The 22,068-nt window shown below is 31.3% G+C and overlaps 1 protein-coding gene across 8 annotated transcripts; it reads left to right on the top strand.

The window, feature by feature from the left end:
* Nucleotides 1–15,565: 15,565 nt before the first annotated feature.
* LOC140891309 (vacuolar protein sorting-associated protein 26B-like) lies at nucleotides 15,566–21,333 on the top strand. 8 transcript variants are annotated; one of them, XM_073299748.1, is made up of 9 exons: nucleotides 15,566–15,720; nucleotides 16,243–16,317; nucleotides 16,422–16,494; nucleotides 19,167–19,215; nucleotides 19,307–19,494; nucleotides 20,091–20,161; nucleotides 20,330–20,470; nucleotides 20,646–20,721; nucleotides 21,083–21,333. In XM_073299748.1, exons 1-5 carry the CDS (start codon nucleotides 15,706–15,708, stop codon nucleotides 19,323–19,325), a joined length of 231 nt encoding a protein of 76 aa, XP_073155849.1. In that variant the 5' UTR covers nucleotides 15,566–15,705; the 3' UTR covers nucleotides 19,326–19,494; nucleotides 20,091–20,161; nucleotides 20,330–20,470; nucleotides 20,646–20,721; nucleotides 21,083–21,333. The 8 variants fall into 8 exon arrangements, 4 of the variants coding, with proteins under 4 accessions (XP_073155849.1, XP_073155848.1, XP_073155850.1 ...); XM_073299747.1 differs by having other exon boundaries at nucleotides 20,087–20,161; XR_012152484.1 differs by lacking the exon at nucleotides 20,091–20,161 and having other exon boundaries at nucleotides 15,566–15,764; nucleotides 16,422–16,741; nucleotides 19,313–19,494.
* Nucleotides 21,334–22,068: the final 735 nt, after the last annotated feature.

Here is a 22,068-nt window from a genome sequence, read left to right as displayed (position 1 = left end):
GATATAAAACAAAACATTTGATTTGATGAAATAGACGAGCATTTGATAAATGGATATGAGTTGTATTCCTAGCTAGATATTTCCCCGGAAACAAGGGCATACCTTTATTAATCTAATCTACGTATATATTTGAAAGAAACTTTGTATGCGGTTTGTTAATAAAATAGCCATGTTACAACATAAGAGACAACATAATGCATTGGAAATTAAAGTTTAAATAAATAACACAAGCAAATAATTTTGCACGAGTATAAAAACTCGTGCGGGTTGGTGTCTTAGGACTAAATATTACTAGAAAATAGAATATCGGTCTTACAAATCAATACTAGTGATTTTACGAAAAATCAATAAATCTTAAATTTCTCAACGAAATCAAACTTGCATCCTAAATAATCATAGTATAAAATATATAAATGCAACTCCCGTAGTTTAAATTTGAAGAAACAGAAAATATATTTGAACAATCCTATGCACTAAGTGTTGTCTTCGATGTCTTCAACACCAACGACAGCACGGGGACAATCAATAACGATGATTGAAAAATTCGGCTTCAGCGACCTTCAACTTCACGAACGGAATTCTTCAATGAATGCTCTGTGAATTGTCGTCTGAAACTCTCCTAACTTGTGCGCGGAAATCCCCTCTAAATAGATTTGAATCCAAGGTAAGTTATTGATTTCCATATGAATAGAGTCCTGCATGAATAAGGAAACAATTGTAAATAGAAATAAAACTTTATTAAGCATATCAAATCATATCTTGATAATATCATATAAGCACATATCAATAAATTTTCTTGTCGAGATATATTTTGATCACGGTAAATATCTATTCTATAGATATTAAGCATATCAAATCTATTAAGCATATCAAATCATATCTTGATAATATCATATAAGCACATATCAATAAATTTTCTTGTCGAGATATATTTTGATCACGGTAAATATCTATTCTATAGATTTCGACTTATTCATAGAATATTTATCATATTTTTTAACTTGTCTAGAAAAAAAATCAAATATTATTCAATTTAATTTAGGTTGAGAATTTCAAAAACTAAAATTTTTAAAAAAATTTAGCCAAAAAAAACCTAAAACTTGACTTTCTTTTTTCCCTCTTGAATTGAGTGGAGCACGGAGCGTTTGCAGTTTGCCGAGGTTCCAAAATTTAAACACTATAATATTTATTTGGAATATTAAAGTAAGTTTTTAAACGTTTAATAAACATAATAAAGTATCAAGTTTTTATACAATTTTTCAATTTTCTTTTGACGGCTTTTTTTAGTTTCTTTATTTTATACTGGCATTTTCTAGATGTAATTTTTGAGTTTATCTTATATAAATTTCGTGGAATATGTTATTATTTTATTTAAATCTGATAGTTTTTATATATTCAATTTAATCCTGAAAGTCTTTGTTAATTTATTTTTGGTTTAATATGTTTTTTTGTTTTTAATTACTGAAATTGTTTGATTGTGTTTATATTACCTCTTATATCTCTAATTTTTTTCGTTTATTTTTCTTGATATATTTGTTGTATTATATTTCTTTATATGTTATTTTAACAATGACTTTTTTGACAAAAAATTTTTATCTGCGTTTATTTTACCCTCTCGATGAAAAATCCTATAGGTTACACACTTACACCCCTAGTCGCACATGATTTATCTCATGTAGTTTAGCTCATTGGCATAATTTGTAATCTATTACTTCGATCTGAAAATATTTATCCAAGGCGCACCAAAATTTTAGTGGTTGTGTTTCCAATTTCAAAACTAAAAATAAGAAAAAGTCATTCAATTTAAATTTTTTTTTTTGCTTTTATTTATAGCGGTAGATTTGTTGGTATGGTAGGGTAGGGGTTTGGGGTGAAGAAGTGGTCCATACACTTTAATTGTTTGTCCTCTCTATGCAAATATTTTAAATGACATGAAATTTTATGTGAGGCGTTTTATAGAATAATTTTTTAGTATCGTTCATCTTTTATTCGATTCGATTTATAAAATATATTTAAAAATTATTGTTTTTAATTTTATATAGAAATCGGATTGACATATCATATCTCATATATATAAATATATACGAGATCATCGTCTTACAAATGACAAGATACTTAACTTTTTAAGTGTAGGAAATAAACATGATAGTGGAGAATTATTTAATGATGTTTGATAAGAAAGAGGAAATAAATCGAGGCACCACATCGAGACTTGAGACTAATTTTTTTTTAATATATTTGGCATCGATTATTATTGTCGCACCGTCATAATCTCGGATATATCAAAACTAGTTTTTTATTTTATTTTATCGATCAAAAGAAAAAAGAGATCTTATTGCATTGAAAATAGAACAAATAAGTAGTAGTCTGTCAACCAATTTGTTTGTGATGATACAACAATTTCTTGTAATTAATTGATTTGGATCACTTAAATTGTTAAATTCAGTCTTAGTTAGTTATCTGTTTTTTTTCCTCCAATTTTGGTCTTTTCTCATGTTACATTAATGTAGTATTATCAACAATCTTGATAAAAATGACTAAAATTGTTAGAGATGAAAAAACATGATTAAAATTGAAATTTAACAATATATATTACCAAAATTACCGGCAATAAATACGACTGAAATTACAATTACAATTACAATTACAATTACAGACCCCAGTATACTCATGAATGACAGAGTTTAAGATTCTGAGCTAGGGACTAGGGTCACGGTTGGGGCTATCATAGAGAAGCAAGTTAAGGCTAGGGCTTAACAATTATTCTACGTACGTACCTTCTTTATTTGTAGATGCTTCACTTTGAAAAAGTTTGTTAACGTAACGTTCCTTTGTTAATTAAAATACTATTAACTTATCACATTTCGAGTTTCGTATGCTATGTATTAAAATTTAGTTTTGGTATAATAACTTTAATTTTTTTTAGTTTTAATATCATTTGTGTCGATATGATACTAAAAACATTAGAAAATGCTAACATGCATGACACCAAATTTGTTTGACAGATCTGATATTGTGTCAGTAATTAGACCAAAATAGTTAAAAAAGTAAAAGTTAGTGTACTAAATCAAAGTTTGTTGAGTTAGTGGACTAAAATCTAAATAGTAAATCTCTTGTTAAACGATCTCACATGGCTATATCCGTGAGAGAGGTCGACTCAAACTATATCTATAATGAGAAGTAATAATTTTGATATAAAAAATAATCGGTTTTCATGAGTTGGTTCGAGTCAGAGATCCGCGTTACAAAATTGATTTGGTGAGACAGTCTCACATAGGTTTTTTTTATGAAACCCAAAATAACGGCAAAACCAAAATTTGTTGAGTTAGAAGGTGTTTGACTGAGTTTTTAAGCTCCACAAAATAATTTTAAATTGTTTTAGAGCTTATAAGCTCTTTCAATTTGTTTGAATATAATTTGGTCAAACAGCTTATGTATAAACGGTCAAAAAAAATATTTGACAGCTTATAAGTTGTTTTTAAAAAAATCGGGATGACCCTAATTTTTTTTAAAAAAATATATATTTTAAAATTTTACTTATCCAAAATAACCTTCTATATTTCCATAATTCTCCATCATGTCCTCCACTTATAAAAATTTAAATATTTATAAAAATGAAATTTTCAAATAATATCAATTTTTTTAAATTAAAATATGAAATATTTTTATTTTTTTTGTAATATAGGTTTAATACTTACGATAAAATTTTAAAACTATTTTAAAATAAAATCCATAGTATTATACTATTTTTGATAATTTTGACAATAAAAAGATCTTATAATGTCAAACACATCAGCTTCTTTAATTCGTTTAAAATAAGTTCATCCAAACACTTTAACAGCTTATTTTTAAAATAAATCGTAACAGTTTATAAGCTCTTTGTAGGACCGAGCACTTACCGCTTTACCAAAAGCTATTACTGGTGGTAATAGTGCAACTCAAATCTTTTAAACTGCACAGCAGCCCAACAATCACCCTCTCAATAATTGCACTCCTTGCAATCAATGAGAATCGAACACATGACCTTGGCTCTGATACCAATTGTAGGACCGAACGTTTGCCGTTTTACCAAAAACTATAGCTGTTGGTAATGGTGTAACTTAAATCTTTTAACCGCACAGCAGCCCAAGCGTCATGGTTCGATTGCTCTACCCAACAGAGACAATTATTGCACCCCAACACTCTTAGAGCTTATAAAATATTTTTAATAAGCTTAGCCAAATACCCTCTTAGTAGATTAAAACGCAAAATAAGACAAGTCAATAGGAAAAAAAAAACTTAAGTTGCACTTGGACAAAATAATTAATCTGGGAAGGAATTTGATGAATGAACGTGAAATGACATTTATATTAGGTGATTGCCATTATATAAATTAACAAATTAGTGGTTTCACATTCATAGAAAATAAACTTGTCCAAAAATTATCAAATGAACTTGAAATTCGTGGCTACAACATATATGGGTTTTCCCATAAAGTTAATGACTTTTGTGTTTAGCCTTTATGATTATTGTTATGCATAAACAAATAAATGATAAAGATTAATGAATGAGGTATACGTTTTTTAGTAATCTCTCGTGAAACAATCTCATGTATCTTTATTCGTGAGATGTGCAGATCGACCTAATTATATCAATAATAATAAAAATAAAAATTGACATAAAGAATAATACATTTTCATGATCCGATCAAATTTACGGTCTGTTTCACACAATTGCACTGTAAGACGATGTTCATAGATTTGAACTCTTTCTTTGAACATTTTTAACCCATACAACGATCTGCACCAAATTACCATGCGTGTTTGGGGTACTCCTCAGAATGGGCTAATCTCTGTGTGTTGGGCTCACCTGAGATCTAACATCATGAACTTTTTCAAAAAAAAAAACATCAAATAAGGGGAAAAACCATGTACATTTAGAAAATAAAAAAAATAAAATCGATTAACAAGATAAAAATATATAAAGCCGTTATAAAATTAAGGAAAAATTGCATATATCACCCTTGTGAAATTTCGTATTAGCTAATAACCCCCTGTGAAAAAATTTTAAGCTAATAACCCCCTGTGATTCTAGATTTGTAGCATACACACCCCTTCTGGCTATAAAATGACGAAAATGCCCTTGACTTTTATGAACTATTTAATTTATCATTTATTTTATGTAGGGGTATTTTCGTCATTTTTTAGCCAGAAGGGGTGTGTATGCTACAAATCTAAAATCACAGAGGGTTATTAGCTTAAAAAAATTTTACAGGGGGTTATTAACTAACACGGGATTTCACAAGGGTGATATATGCAATTTTCCCTAAAATTAAATATTACTTGTTAAAAAATATTAATCATCAACTTAAAAAATTATATATACATACTCAAGGAACAAAGAACATGAAGTACACTCAAAAAACAAAAAACAAAAAAACAAAAAAAAACAAAGAACATGGAGTGCCTACGAGTGATTCAGACATCTTATGACAAAACGAATTCATGGTTGGACCCATGAATTTAAAGTTGGGTGAGTACCCCATAAACCCCACTCAGTTTGTTCTTTACGAGCTAGTAGAATTTTGATATAATGTTTCATAGGTACATGAATTGAAGAAAAGGAGATTCAACGGTTTTAAATAAATACTGGGAAACAAGTTCAATATTATAAAGAACCATTTAAGTTCTTTATGTTTGTCTTTCAGTGATCTTAATTGAGATTAACTCATATAACATTTAAGGGAAAATGTTTTTTTTTTTTGTTTTTTAACTTGTACATTTTTTGTTTTGGTCCATTAAATTTTTAAATTTGGTTTTAATGCACTAAATTTTTATAATAATTTTCTGTTATTTTGGTTCAATTGATCGATGAATATGACAGCTTGACACGTCAGCATTTTTCGGTGTTATGTTAGCATTTTCCAATGTCACGTCAGTATTTTCCGGTGTCACGTGACTCACGCCATCTATATATGATCTATTGGACCAAAATAACGGAAAACTAACAGTTAGTGTATCAAAACCAAACTTTGAAAAGTTAATTGACCAAAAAAATTGTTTTTCCATCTTTTAAATTTGCAACTTTTTAGTAAATATATTTTCAATTGTAAGTGGTGTGCATAGGTTTTTTTAGCAGGTAACACTCCTATGAGACGGTATCATCCGTGAGACGGATCAACCCTACCCATATTTATAATAATGAGTAATATTTTTGGCATAAAATGTAATAATTTTTAATGGATAACCTAATAACCTATATAAGAGAATCGTCTCAAAAAAATGACCATTGAAACTATCTCATAAGAGTTTTTGTTTTTTTTAGCTTAAAACTTTCATGTGCTCAATTTTACTTTTATTATTTGAAATGGTTATTTGGAAATTGGGATTTTTATTTATGCTCAATTTGAATTTTATTATTTGAAATGCCAATTTGGAAATATCTATTTTTAATCAAATTTATTTGCTTCTTCATACTAACCATATGTGCGGTGAAATAATTTCCATTTAAATATTTTCATGTACGCAATTTTAATTTTTAACTTTGGGATATTTAAAAACCAAAAAAAATCTTGATAAATTTCTCCATTGCTGTAGGAGCTTATAAACTGTTAGGTCTTATTTTAAAATAAGTTGTTAAAGTATTTGGATAAACTTATTTTAAACAAATTAAAGATGTTGATGCGTTTGACTTTATAAGATCTTTTTATTGTCAAAATTACCAAAAAATTATAATAATATGAAGGTGAAGTAAATATTATATATATACAAAAATAATTTTAAAATTTTATGATAAATGTTAAAATTAAATAAAAACTATTTTATATTGTAATTTATATAAATCTTACACTATGAATTTTTTTAAAAATAATATATGTATTATTTTAAAATTACTCAATAATATCTTGATAGTATAGCTTTTTTTTAATTATAATAAAATGATAGAAAAAAAATTATTTAAAATTATATATATATTATTTTATATTTAAATATATAAAAATCGTATGCTTTGATTTTAGTTAAAAATATTTAATGTTAAAATAGTATCTCGATAGTTTAGTTTTTTAAATTATAAAAAAATTATAGAACAAAACATTATTTTTTTGACCGGGAACAAAACATTATTTTAATATATATAACAAATTGTTAAAGAAAATTGTAATTGAATATATTATGAAATTGAAAAAAATATATAAAGGATAATATAAAAGGATAATAGTGGAAAACAAAATATTAAAATAAGATCTTTTCTTAAAAAGTAGGAGTGTATCTACTTTTTTAAAAACAGCTTATAAATTGTCAAACAGCTTATTTTGACAGCTTATAAGCTATTTTTTTTAAAAAAAATTACCAAACAGTTTTAGAGAGCTTAAAAGCTCCAAAACAGCTTATAAGCTGTTTTTAAGAGCTTAAAAGCTCACCCAAACACCATGTCATATTACTCATATAATACCGTCATGATTAGAATTAAAAAAAATTAATTTAATAATATAATATTAGGATGGTAGCACAACTTAAGTACTTATTTTAATAAATATTATACAGGTGATAGAAGTTTTATTTTAAATTCTTATAAATGAGAAATTCTTCACTCGAATGCGTAAGTATTTAAAAGAATATTTAAATGGACATGAGGTGTTATTTTTCCATGTATTTTAGTATGCTAAACAACCCACTTCTTTTGCACTTATTGATTTTTGGATTTGTTTTTAAACTTGGTTTTGATGGAGGTACGTAGTGGCTTAAGGTTTTGTGTGACAACAAACCTTTGAATATTTAATTTGTAAATTTTATAAAAATAACAAAGATGTGAGAGTAAGTTGCATCAAAATCAAATGCATGTTGTCACAATGAAGTCATTTAAAAAAACAAAACAAAACAAAATAAAAGGTTTGCAAAGAAGATCAAGAACACTGCAGGATTCATCAATAAATTTTTTTAAAAAAAGAAAAAGAAAAAAAAACTTATAAGGAAAAAGTATCCTTCAAACTCCATGCTCCCTGGCCTCAACATAGATGAGTTTAAAATTTAGGTTGCGCTTAGATTTTAGATTTATAGATTTCGATTATAATTTTATTTTAAACAATAAAATAATATATTAAATCTTAAATTCGCACTTTAGTTATTTACATATTGGTTATATAATGTAGAATGGATTTCAAACGACACTATTATTTGACGAACTTGAAATATATCGTAATTAACATTAAATATTACATAAGCATGAAAGATATTGATTTGAAGTTTATAATCTTACTTTTCTAAACACCAAAATAAAATACATTTAAAACACATGAATTTGAAATAGTACTTCCATCCAAACAACCTTAATTAAGGTATTTAGCCCTACGGTTTGTGTATTAAATAAAAGAGACCAGATATATACGTTGCATTTGGATCGAATGGTTTGGATTCAGAAAGTATTTGAAGGAAAAATTACTTCATATTTAAATGAATTTGAAATTCATATTATTGATGCACAAACGTAACTAGTTAATTAAAAATTTAAAACCTATTATCAAATGAATTTCCCAAACAAACTAATGAATCTGTTATATATTTTAATTTAGATTTGAAATCACGACTTAAATTCATCAATTCAAATACAAGCTCAAAAGTGCCGCAATAAAACAACTCTCCCTAAGTGTAGAAGCCTTATGTGTTCCTCAGTGTAGTAATATTGATAATAGCAATGCATTAGTAACAATATTGTTGGGTTTTGGAACATAAGTAATATTTATTTTGATGATAACAAAACTTGTTATTGTGTTTTTAACTATTTACTCTAGTGCGAAGTTGCTAAACTGAAGATGGAAACCAAAACTCAAAGTTAGCAAAACTGAATCTCTGGCGAGCTCTACTATTTTAATGATATCTCATAGATCAAAGAAGCAAATGATTATCTGCCAAAATGACTGCAAAGAAAACTCAATTTGGAACATATTTATTTCACGCCAGTTGAGCAAAAACGGATGTTATCTATACCAAACTTACGTCGCACTACAAAACTGATCGGATTCAGTTTAGCAGAAAACACACCATATATCAGTTTACATCGAGCAGTTCTGATATTATGGAATATCTTATAGCTCAATTATCCGAATGGAACTATTCACCCTGAGTTGGAAAGATAAGACAATGATCTACAAATCATATTCATAAGTTAAAGATTGAATCGAATCCTAACGAGCTGCTAAACTACGTTGACATTACTGGTTAGGAACTAAAATTCTGCAGAGCAGAATTTATGGCACAGTTTGGTATATCAAACATAACTCTCTCATATGAAATCCAAATTGAGTGATTCTTGATTCCGTGGAAAAATAAGAGAAATGGCTACAATGTCCATGTTTATCACTTTGCCCAAAAATCAACGAATGAATTGATTATTGTGGTGTTGGAAAGCTGAGATCAAGAGCTACAACTTTCATGTTCATCACATTGCCCAGATATCAATGGATCATGCCAAACTACATCCAGTTTAGTAACTCAGTTCTGCTTGCTAAACTGCTACCTAAACTGAAGTTGGCCAAGATCAGTTTACCTACCCAAACTGAAGATCACTCAACTGCTACAGTATTGAAACTGCTACAATACCAGCTTCGCACCAAATTCAGTTTACCAAGATCAGTTTAGTGGAAATCAGTTTAGCACTCCAGAAAAAGTACAGAAACAGTACAAAAGCATTCTAACATATCTATTTTTGTGTCTAACAGCTATATCTCTCTTGGAGCCTATAAATACAACATCTTTGAGTTCAAACACAAGATTTTGAAGGAGATTCAAAGCATGAGCAGCTTACTTGAAGAAATCAGCTACAGAGCAAAGCCCAAGGTGTGAAGAACAAGAAGAAAGATGAACGTTCACTGCCAAGTTCTTCACTCCAACCCAAGTTTATAGAACACTCTTTATTGTCCAAAATCTTTGTATATCAGTTGAAGAGAACCAAATCACTCACATATTCGAGAGAAGTATTCACAAATTAGTTGAGTGAGAGCCTTAAACACAAAAACGTTAAAAATTATGTTTGTAGTCTTGACATAAAGACGTTAAACATTATGTGCATTGCGAGGTTGCGGCCTACAATCATTTGAATAGCTAGGAATTCTTGTTTAGGCAGTGGGTAAGCCCTAAATCGGAGTGGGTTTATACAAATGAGTTGTATAAATCAAAGTCTTCTAGTGATATCCTTCCGAGGAGGAAGAAGAGGTGACGTAGAAGTTGTTGAAATCTCCGAACATCCATAAAAAAATTCGCGTCTCTTTATTTCTTGCATTTATTTATTGCTACTATTTTGGATTGCATTGTTGAAGCATTTTATGTGTTTGAAAAAATACCTAAATGTTGCATTTAAAGTGTTTGATAAAATACTTCAACTAAACTGTTTTCATCTATCAACTTGCATCTTTTTAAAATGATTTACAAATTGTTAAATGAGTTTCTACGAAAAATTATTTTGAGTATCTTTTGCTTGGTTTGAAAACCAAACTCGATTTAATTCATCGGTGCTCAATATTTCAAGAATCGAGTTATTGTAGATCAAAATATTTTTAAGTGTGTATTCACTCCCCCCTACACACCGTTTTCGATCCTATCAATTGTTAATTACAAAATAAAATTAATTTTATAGTAACAATGAAAAACAACATTGATTCAAGAAAAATATAGAATATTACTAATTATTATATAGTGAAAAAATACCAATATAATACAATTAGTAATAAATAATTTCATAATGATTATGATTTTTTTAATAATAATTTGTAGGACCGAGCGCTTGCCGCTTTACCAAAAGATATAGCTGGTGGTAATGGTGCAACTCAAATTTTTTAAACCGTACAACAGCCCAAACATCATGGTTCGATCGCTCTACCCAGCAGAGACAATTATTGCACCCCAACTGATACCACTTGTTGGGGATCGGGTATGTGTAGATGGGGGGGGGGGGGGGTGAATACACACTATTAAAATCTTTTGAGCTACAATAACTCATTCTTGAAATGTTCAAAAATGAACCGAATACCGAGAAATTATATCCAGTTTGGTTACAAAACCAAGCGAAAAACACTCGAAATAATCCATCTAAAAACTGATTAAACATATGAGAGGTCGATTGAAAAGATTACAAGTTGAGATAGTAAAAACATTTTGGTTGAAGCATTTTATCAAACAATTTTTTATGCAACATTTTGGTATTTTAGAGAACATATAAAAATGATTCAAAAAATCATCCAAAAACAACAACAATAAGTAAATGCAATAAAGTAAAGATGCATGAATTTGTTTATGGATGTTCGGAGCTCAATCTCCTACGTAACCCTTTCTTCCTCACAGAAAAAGATACACTAGAAGACTTTGAGCATTACAACATCTTGTAATCACCCCCCTCCAACCTTAGGACTTACCCCACCGCCTAAGTCAGAACTCCTAGATTCTCAACTCTCTCCAATAACATAACACTGAAGATACAATATTTACACATTTTTAACGTCTTTGTGTAAAGACTCTCACTCAAATAATCTATACAAATCATCTAATAAATGTGTGTGAGTGAGTTGGGGTGTGAAGAACTTGACTGTGAAAGTTCAAGAAATCTGTTGTGTTCTTCACACCAAGGGCAAGCTCTTAACTTAGCTAAATAATCTGTTTTGACGCACTCTCTACATGTGGAAAAACTCTAACTAGATGAATACTTTTTTGGTTGTCCACTCTTTCTTTTCCTCAATCTTCGGATCTTGTATTTATAGCATCCAAGCATGATATAGATGTTAGATACAAGAATATGACTGTTGGAAAGGCTTTTGTACTGTTTCTGACAGGACAACGGTCATATTTGCGCTTCTAGACAGCTACTGGACGGCTGAGAAGAATTCAAACATATGATAGCACCAAGTGACAGGTTGAGAGACCAGTGACAGTACCTCGATCGGTTGAGAGGCCATATGACACCACCTCGACCGATTGAGAGGCCAAGTGAGAACATCTCGACTGTTTGAGTAAATGCTATCTATTCAAGTGCTTGTATTTCTTGTTGTGTTGATTTTTGGGTAAAGTGTAAATATGAATGTTGTAGCCCTTTGTCTTGGCTTTCCAACGTATCAAAAATAACTCAATTCGGAGTTCATATGAGAACGTTATGCTTGAAATATCAAATCTGCTCAACGACAGTCGAGCAGACTTTTTAGCTGTCGAGGATATCTCAGCGTTCTAGTGACTGTCAATAGGTTAAATGCTTATAGATCTTGATGCGTTGATTTTTGGGCAAAGTAATAAACAAAAAGGTTGTAGCTTTTTGTCTTAGCTTTCTAACTGATCGAGCAAATACTACCACAGAAAATCAATTCAAATATGTCTATCAATTAAGCTTGAATAAATCGCAAGTGCACGAGTCAAGTAATAATATAGTGTACAAAGTACGAGTATCGTCCCACAGAGATTCATTTGTGACAAAATTACTCAAGTATTATTCTTTAGTTAATAAAGATAAGATGAGAATAAATTAATAAACTAAAATAAAAGATGAAATAAAAGCAAAATAATAAAATTAAATTAAAAAAATAAATAAACGATTGTTAGGATCTCGGTTCACCTACCCATTTTTCTTCTCTAACGATTGAAATTCAATTATCAAGTCATGCTTTTGACGGAATTCCCTAATCTATCAATATACTCTGTCGAGCTATATTAATCTAATTAACAAATTGCAATAACCAAGTGTCCTTGTGTTATTTAACAATTGCAATTGTATTAACGATTTGTGGAATCCTCTAGCTTTCGACCTATTGGACTATGACTATCAACATGTATCCAACCTCATATGTCTATGCAAGTTGTAGATCCATGAATTATATTACTCTATCATGTCATAAAATTTGCTTTCAGTGTCAATTATAACACATAAATTCAATTCGAAGTTTATCAATCTCCAAAATTGCAATAAACACAATAATATAATCAAGAACGCTAAAAAATCCAAATTCAATCTTCAAGAAGAAATCAAAACAAAGTTTTGGGGGTAGGATCCCCTCAATCCCAACAAAAAAAAAAGAGAAAAGAGAAAACTAGTGTTGGAGGTTCTTGAGTTCTTCAAGTTCTCTTCCTCTTCACGTTCTTCTTTCTCGCTTCTTGGCCGCCTCTTCTGCGTCTCCTTTCCTCTCCGTTCTGATGTCTAAAGTTTTTTTTTTATATGTGCCTCAAAGCCCGTCAAATAAAGCCCGCGAATCAAGACTTTTAAAAATTCAAAAATTCAGGCTTTATTCAGGCCGCCTCGCGCCTAGGCGCCCAAAAAATCCCGCCTAGGGGCCCAAGGTTCTGCCCCAAAAATGTTATTCTCGCATTTAATTTTCTGCAGCGCAAGACAATTTTCAAAAAATCATATCTCACAATCTAACCGTCGGATTGAGCTGAAATTTTAACAGCAACTTCAAAACATCTTGAGCTTCAATCTGGATGGTAGATTGGATTTGGATCTCTCAATCATTAAAAATGAATTTTTAACCATTGCTGCTCTGTAATTCATTCTTGTGACTCTACTCTTGCTCAAACTCTTCCTTTTCTCCATCTTTTGCCTACAACCAATAAAAAATCATGAGGAGTGACCCGAATGCAATAAATACTCGATAACTAAACATGAATGACATTAACAATATAAAAACATGCAAAACAAATGCAAAATAATGCAATAAAACACATTAAAACAACACATATCACTAACGCATCAAGAAGCACTCCATTTGAATTCCATATGAGAGAGATATGCCTGTAATACCAGGCCTGCTCCAAAATGGTCGAGGACAAAGCAGTCGAGTGAATGTGGTCCGATCGAGTGATTATATATCTTGATTCGTCGATTTCTGGAAAAAGTGATAAACATAAATATTGTAGATCTTTCTCTTAGGTTTTCATGGAATCAAAAATCACTCAATTTCGAGGTTTTACAAGAGAGATATGCTTGAAATACTCAGCTACACCAGGCAAAATTTCATTGCAGAATCACAGACTTCAACTCAATATATCAACCACTTAGGCTCTGATTCAGACTTTGACTTGTGAATATGATTTGTAGATCATCTTCTTAGATTTGCGACGGTTTTGGCAGCTAATCATTTGGAACATCGAGCTATGAGATATGCTTGAAAAAAAAAGTTTGGAAATGAATTCGAGTTCATCATCTCGAAACTTCCAAAATGTGATCTAACAACTACACACTTGAGTAAATATGTTAGAAACATAATAACAAGTTTTGTTATCATCAAAATCAAGATTTCTTGTATTTTCGGATCCAACATCATTGTTTTAAATTTTTTTTATTTAAAGTGATTCGGTTATTTTCAAAAAATTATTCCATTCTTTTTTCCTCACTTTTTTACACACCAATCATAGGAATAAGAATTATCGATGTGCACAACGTATGAGGCGAAGCCAAGAATTTTATACTAGCCGAGCTTAAATTTTCTTAACAAGTTAATTACGAAGTAATACATGTCAATTAACTTCACAACAATTAGATTTTGAGTGCTAAAATCTCAATTTTTTGGATCTATTATTAATAATTATTTTTACTTGGGTACCTGGGCTAATTCTAAATATAAAAATATTTAAACTTTTCTGAATTAGTTCTCTCCTTTTCTATTTGAGCTACTTGGACTAAATACAAGTTAAGCTAAATCACAGTATGAAAAACACAAAGACAAAAAATATAGCTCGAATGTGTAATAATGTTGTTCCCTCCTTACATACCGTATGTCAGTATTCCGGTGGAATAAATAAACTTAGAAAACCATTTTATCGATATGACCTTCCCTATATATTTTGCTAATTTGCAGTAAGGGAAAATGACATATATAACCCCTGTGAAATCTCGAGTTTGCTAATAACTCCCTATAAAAGTTTTTGAGCTAGTAGCACTATGTCCCTTAAATGACTTCCATGAACTCTTTTATCACCATTTATTGAAAATTTAAATTAAAACATCATACGGTAATAATACAATTTACTATAAAATATATTTCGCTTATAACAAATATAAAAAAATATTTATATATAATTTCATAGTTATTTAACTAAAATTTTATTATTTTATTCAATTAAATATAAAATTATAAAACAAAATTAATTTAATTATTTATGTAAATAGGAATATTTTTGTCATTTTTTAGCTGGAATGAATGTGTATGCTACAGATGTAGAATCACATGGGTTGTCAGTTCAAAAAACTTTCATAGGGGGATTTCACAGGAGTCATTAATGCAATTTTCTCTTGCAGTAAAAATGTGCGCAACTTCTATTATAGATTTTAATTTGTTCATCTTATATCTGATAAATTTATTGTAGGATCGAGCATTTAGTAGAATTTTCTTAATAGACTTCGCTACAAATTACTTCAGCAATACCTAATGACGAAGTAGTATATAATAATAGACTTCGGTTATTGAACTGGCGAAGTAAAATACTATTTTACACTTCATATGTTAAAAAACACGGACTTCACTCATGAGTTTAAGTAACATTTAACTTCGCCAATATTTATTTAATGAAGTAAAAGTTATTAAATAATAATTTTAATTCATAATTTGTGAAGTAAAAAATTGAACCGATCTCTCGTCTCTCATTTTCTTTGACTCTCATCTTTGTCGTGAAACCCGATTGCCTTTTCCCCCAACTCCTCAAACCCTTTCCGCCACCTTCCTCGTCAGATTTTTGTCGCCTATTCGACGGAAATGTTCAAATGACTACATATTCGGTAAGATCTCGCCGCAAGTTATCTATCGGTACCCATTTCATAAGGTAATTCGCGACTTTACATTTTGGTTGTCGGAGTTTGTTGCAGTTTTTCGGCCATTTTTCGACTGTTGGAGTTATTTGTGGTTTTTCATCAGTTTTTCGGTTGATTTTGGTGTTTTATGGTTGTAAGTGTCTTGGGTTGGAGTTTTATGACTGGCAAGGGTACGGGATTCTTTACTGTGAAAGTACTCGAGGAACTATGAATTTATGCTAGCGAATTTTTCTTATGTTATGGGCAGAGGCGGGGCTATATGTTCTTTTACACTATCTAACGAAGTTCAGTTGATTTCTGTACTTGTTTGACCTGACATTGTATTGTACCTAATAGTGTGTAATTGATCAGAGTGAGTAAACACATGTTTTGAATTTTTATTCGGTTTGGATGTTTGGTAACTAAGATTTCTTTGCTTATTATATCTGATGTCAGTGATGGAAATACAGGCTCATGGTTTCTATATTGTATGTACCATTGTTGTTTTAGGTCCCATTGAAGAAGGAGAATGGTCGGACAGTGATGGTCCCACTCTTCCAAAGTCGAGAAAATATATCTGGAAAGGTATTTCTTGTATTATCATACCAGTTCGAAACCAAAAATAAAACTTTTAATTTGAAATTTGATTTGTTAAAATGTGATTGTTCGCCCATGAATTGTGTTTTCAGATATCTATTGTACCTGTCTCTGGAAAGAAGGTAGAACACAATGGAATCAAAGTAGAGCTTCTTGGTCAAATAGGTTTGTTTTTTATGTTATTCAGAGCATTCAGGTTCAGTTTTACTTCTATGTAGTTGTATGAACTAAATTTTCTAGTCGCCACTTCATCTTGAACTTCCCAAGAATTTTTTTTTAATTTTTTTTATTTATGTCAGATTGACTTAATTATGAATACAGAAATATTGTAGACTGAAACAATATCACGATTAGTTTCTGTTTGTAGAAATGTTTTTTGACAGAGGCAACTTCTACGACTTCACTTCTCTGGGTAAGTACTATAATTTATTTTATTACTCATTGAAGCTGCATATCGTTAGTTATTTATATTTCTGTAAAGCCTTGTTTTTATCTTAAATGAGTTTATTTGAGTTAATCGGAGATTACAGAGTTCACGAGCCGACTTGATTTTGATCAGGGTCTATTTTGCAAAAATTGGATTTTTCAGGGACTAAAATGCAAATATTGAAATTGTTATAATATCTAGCAAGGGTTGACTATTCTTGGCATTCTATCTTCCTCCCCTAGCCGTGCTCCACCATTGAAGACGCCTCCAAGCTTTCTCCAAGCTCTTAAAATCCAGTCCGAACTCGATCCGTCCGTTGGAAATTAATTCTGAAGGCAGATTAGTGATCACAGCAGTGAGAGCTCCGTTATACCGTAAGTATTTCTCCGATCGGATATGTTTTATTTTTCGGAGGTTCTTATAATCGATTTAGATTCTAGTATGTTGTTTTTGGCGGAGTTCTGATCGTTTATTATTTGTCGGTTTTGAATTAGAGCGACGTTCGGAATTGTTATGATTTTTGGAAGCTATTTTTGAAAATGTGAGTTTTGAGATGTGTTGGGTTTGCCTTGTTGTTGTTGTATTAGCATTGAGTTGAGTTGATATCGGTATTGAACTGCTGTCTGCGTTGCCGGTTTGTTCAGTTTATAGCCGTTATATCGTCGGTTTGAGTTTTGGGGATTTTGAACCGTTTTTGAGTTGTTGGAACTTGGCTTATAAGTTGATCTTGGTTATTGATCATTCATTTGTCTCCGTACAGATTCGTTTGGAGGTATCAAGCCCAGAGTTAGCAGCTGTTTGATCATTTCCGAGATTTGAACAAAGAACGTTATAGAGCATTCCTTGAACCGTTTCCTTGTTGTTGTTAGATTGTATAGTTGTTGATACAGTCTCTTTTGTAGTGTATCCAGAGTTGGAAGCTACTGCATTGAAAGGTAAAAGCAGTCGTCGTAGCGGGATAGCATACTCGGGACTGTGGTTCTCGAGTTTTCCCTTTGAAATCACATACTTGCATTTACACTTGTTCTAGCATGAGGAACTTGTGTCTTGTTGGATTGTATTGGCTTTTGTTAAATGGCTTATGTGTTATGTTTTTGTTATGCATTCATCTTGAGCCAATCTTGTTTTCAGTGGGTAGAACCGCCCTTTTTGTTTAGACGTTTGGGAACTATGATTGAGTGGCCTAGGTCGTAGTCGTTTCGCCTAGTGCTAGCATACTCATTATAGTTGCTCAAAGTCTAGAGGAGTGAGATACGTGGCACCACCTCGATTGGGAGAGTCGGTGAGTTGTTACGTGATCTTATCCTCGGGATCCCAAAAGCACAGCAGCAATCACTCGTTTATCAGATTGATATCCCGGTTTAAAAGACATGCATTCATTATGTTATTATTGATTTCTTTGTTGTATTGAAAGCATGTTGATTGTTGTATTAATTGTTATGTTGCTTTTACTGGGAATGTCTTTCTCACCGGTTATCCAGCTGTTGCTTTGTTTTGTATGTGTACTTGGCAACAGGTGGGGCAGGATCAAGTCAGAAGAGGCATGGTTAGCTCCGAGGGAAAGTTGTAGCAGTGAGACTCGGTTTAGAAGTCGTGTCAGCATGTCTACCTAGTGTTGTTAGAACATGTTTAGATATCGAACTTCGTTATTATGTTGTATTGACATGCAAGCTTTGCCGTGTTGTTATCGTGGCATGTTCTATTTTGGAGTAGTTGTTAAACTCTAGAACTTCATGTATTAATCGGAGGAACTGCATTTATAATATATGTGTTGATTTGGATTGCATTGGAATAGTTTTAGATGGAGTTGCAAAGCATGTTTTCTGATGTTCTGTTTCTGCTGTAGGGGGGCGCCCGAGCTGCATTTTTTTAGCAGCCCGAGCGCACCCCACTCTGAGAACTCAGTAGCACCTCTGTCCAGGGCGCGCTCGAGCGGCGGTTTTTGGCCGCCCGAGCGCGGCCCTCTTTAAAAAAAAAAAAATTTCCTTTGCTTTGCTTTTAGTTCTTAGATCTTGGTTGTTTAATTATTGTTTACTACTTAATTAGATGTTTAGAACCGAGGCCTCACAATTTCTTATCATGAACCCATTTTACCTATAATTATATAACAAATGACTTTGGTTTTCTATTAGTTGTTTTCATTGTATTTTACTTACATCCTTGACTATGAGGAGAGAAAGTGCGTTCAATATATGCTTAAATGACGTCTTGTTATATGATGCTTATAGGTATAATGCACAAACCCTCTTCTTATTTTTAGTGTATCGTGAAGCAACTAAGCGAGTATAAATGTTACCTTTCCTGGTATCCCATTGTTTGTGATTTGGCAGAAAAAATGATTCAGTTGCATATCCTTTCATAATGGGAGTTTGAATCCATATTTATTATACGATAATTGGGATTTGAACAGGTTTCTGGAAGCTCATTTGCAGATGTTCTGCCATCGTCATAATAAGGAGGTATTATAAAATATAAATTATCGATAACACTTCAAATACCCATGGTTTGCATTCATCACTAGTTTTCTCACTCTCATAAATTTGTTCTTAGTCTTAGTACAGATGCCTGATGCGTTGAATTGGTTTAAATGATGCACGTGGGATGCTTTTTATACGGATGTTACTGCCGAGGGAGTCAAGGAAGAAATAAATATTGATTTAATATTGGTTCCTTAAGTGAAGGAGAATGAGAGACCTTCACTTAAGTATTTTACTTCTCCACTTCAATTTCCCCAGCCTGTAAGTTTCATTCTCTCTCTCTCTCTTACATTACATGCATCTGAGATATAATTCTTGATTGCTGATGCGGGGAGCTTAATTCGTTAATTATTCTTCTGTTGTTGCAGTGTTTATTTGTTACTCAGTGATTGCAATTTATTTTTTGTATAATCTTGTTACGTGGTATTGTACTTGTTTATATTTAATAAGGGAATATTCAAATTTCCAAGTTAATATAAAAAAACATCTAAGTTTGGTTTGGTTTACGAAAGCACCAAACTGTTCTGCTTTAGGCGCAAAACAGAGGCAAACACAAGAGAAGCGATTTATTTTTTAAAAGCTTTAAAACTGCAGTAATCAAGAAGCTACTCCTACATTTCCATTGAAAAACGGAAAATCAAAAGAAATTATTTTTGACCATGCTAGTTCCTATCCATACACGAAGCTGCATCTACGAAGTTGAAGAATGTTTTTCAAGAAGGTCCTTTGGTGACCTATCTATTAATTTACATTGTGTTGATGCTACTTTCATTAAGTTTCCGCACCTACTATGTTTCATCTAAATGCAACTTTGGTTCTGTTTTGTAATTTCTCATGGTTCTCATGAAACTAGATAGCTATTATTAGAACTTCTCAAAAACTTTGCTGCTGCTCAGTGAAGGCACAGTCCCTATCAAGTATGGCAAATGTGAGTTGTTGTAACACTGTTCTATGATGCTTCACATCTAAGGCATAACACATACTCATACGAAGTCAATCTGTGACACAACATTTACTGAACTTGATAGTTAGAAAACTTGTTTCAACTTATGTGGTGAGCTTTTTTGATGTTTTGGGTGCATGTCCACTTGAGCAGGATGAGGAGTTTGTGGGAAGTATTAAACAAAAACTGTCGAATATATTTGACTGAGTCATTGAGATTGACGGTCCCTGAGGAGGTGGACGTAGATCCCTCAATTGCTATATGCCAAAAACCTGAGTTTGGTGATTATCAATGGTATGATTCATTTCTTATAAAGGTTATAGTGTACAACCATTAGAAAAGTAAGTTGGTCGCAACTTTCTTATTTTATGAATATTTTTATTTTCTTTGATTATATTTGCATCAGATAACTTATACGACCTATGATTTCTGTGTTGTTAATTATTGAATTCTTTTTTTGTTGTTACAGAAACAATGCCATGGGATTATGGTCAAAAGTTAAAGGCAAGGGTACTCAATTTAGAGGCCCACAACCAATTGAACAGGTAATGATTGATTTAATACTGGTTTCATGATTTTTGTTTTTTTATTTCAGTGAATATAACTTCAATGGATATATGGCGCCGGAATATGCAATGCATGTCCAGTTCTCCATTAAATCGGATGTGTTCAGCTTCGGAGTTCTGATCTTTGAAATTTTGACCGGACAAAAGAATAACTCTTTTAGGAATGGGTAGAAACTAGAAGACCTGCTAAGTTTGGTGATTAAAATCCAGAAACTTACTCCTGATATTGTTTGTTTTAGCACCTAAATTCAAATTATATAAATGTCTCAAATCTTTGCATTCTAAGTTTGTTGCAAGTATAAGTTACTGAGAAATGATATATGTCTCTGGATTGATTCAGGCTTGGAGGCATTGGCGTGAGGGAACACCTGCAAATATGATAGATCCTACGTTGAAGGATGGATTAATGTATAGTTTTTTTCCCTAGTGTTTATAGAGTTAGAATTTGATTATTTTTTATAGATGCACTTTTAGTTTTGTGAAAATACTTGTGGTTACATGCATATTTTTTGGTTATTTTGGTGGATATACTTGTGAATTTATGGATGTTCGTTGTTTTGAAATGAATAATTTATGAAACTTATTAGTCTATTTTAAGTTTCAAAAATATATTTATATTGTGTAATTATTGTATCTAAATTTTAATACAGTGGAACGACAATTTTACTAATCGACGAAGCAAAATAATGTCTTTTACTTCGTTAATTAGTGAAATTACCGAAGTACAAGACATTATTTTGCTTCGTCGATTAGTGAAATTTCTGAAGTAAAAGACTTTCTTCTACTTCGTCAATGACTATCATTGCCGATGTATAAGCATATCTTTTACTTCTGCAATTTTATTAATCGACGAAGTACAAACATATGTTTTATTTCGAGAATTTATAAAATTAACGAAGTAAACGACTTTCTTTTATAACTTCGTTAATTAATGAAATTACCAAAGTAAAAGATATGTTTTTACTTCGGCATCGGCCCAATCCTGAACCGGTTTTGGCTTCATGAACCGACCAAAGACTTCGGTAATTTCAGGGCTATGACTTCGGTTATAACGCGAAGTAAAACAGTACCTATTACTTCACATGACACTACTTCGGTAATTATCTATCTACGACTTCAGTTAATAACCGAAGTCTTTTGCGACTTTTCTACTAGTGCCGCTTTACCAAAAGCTATAGTTGGTGGTGATGGTGCAACTGAAATTTGTTAAACCGTACAGCAGTTCAAGCGTCACGGTTCGGTCGCTCTACCCAACAGGGACAATTATTGTACTCATGACAATCAATGAGAATCGAACACATGACCTTGGAAATACCAATTGTAGGA

This window comes from Henckelia pumila, chromosome 3 (assembly GCF_033568475.1).
Source record: "Henckelia pumila isolate YLH828 chromosome 3, ASM3356847v2, whole genome shotgun sequence".
In the NCBI taxonomy this organism is placed as follows: Eukaryota; Viridiplantae; Streptophyta; class Magnoliopsida; order Lamiales; family Gesneriaceae; genus Henckelia; species Henckelia pumila.
Note: the sequence above shows the minus strand (reverse complement) of the source record. Positions and strands in the feature narration are given on the sequence as shown.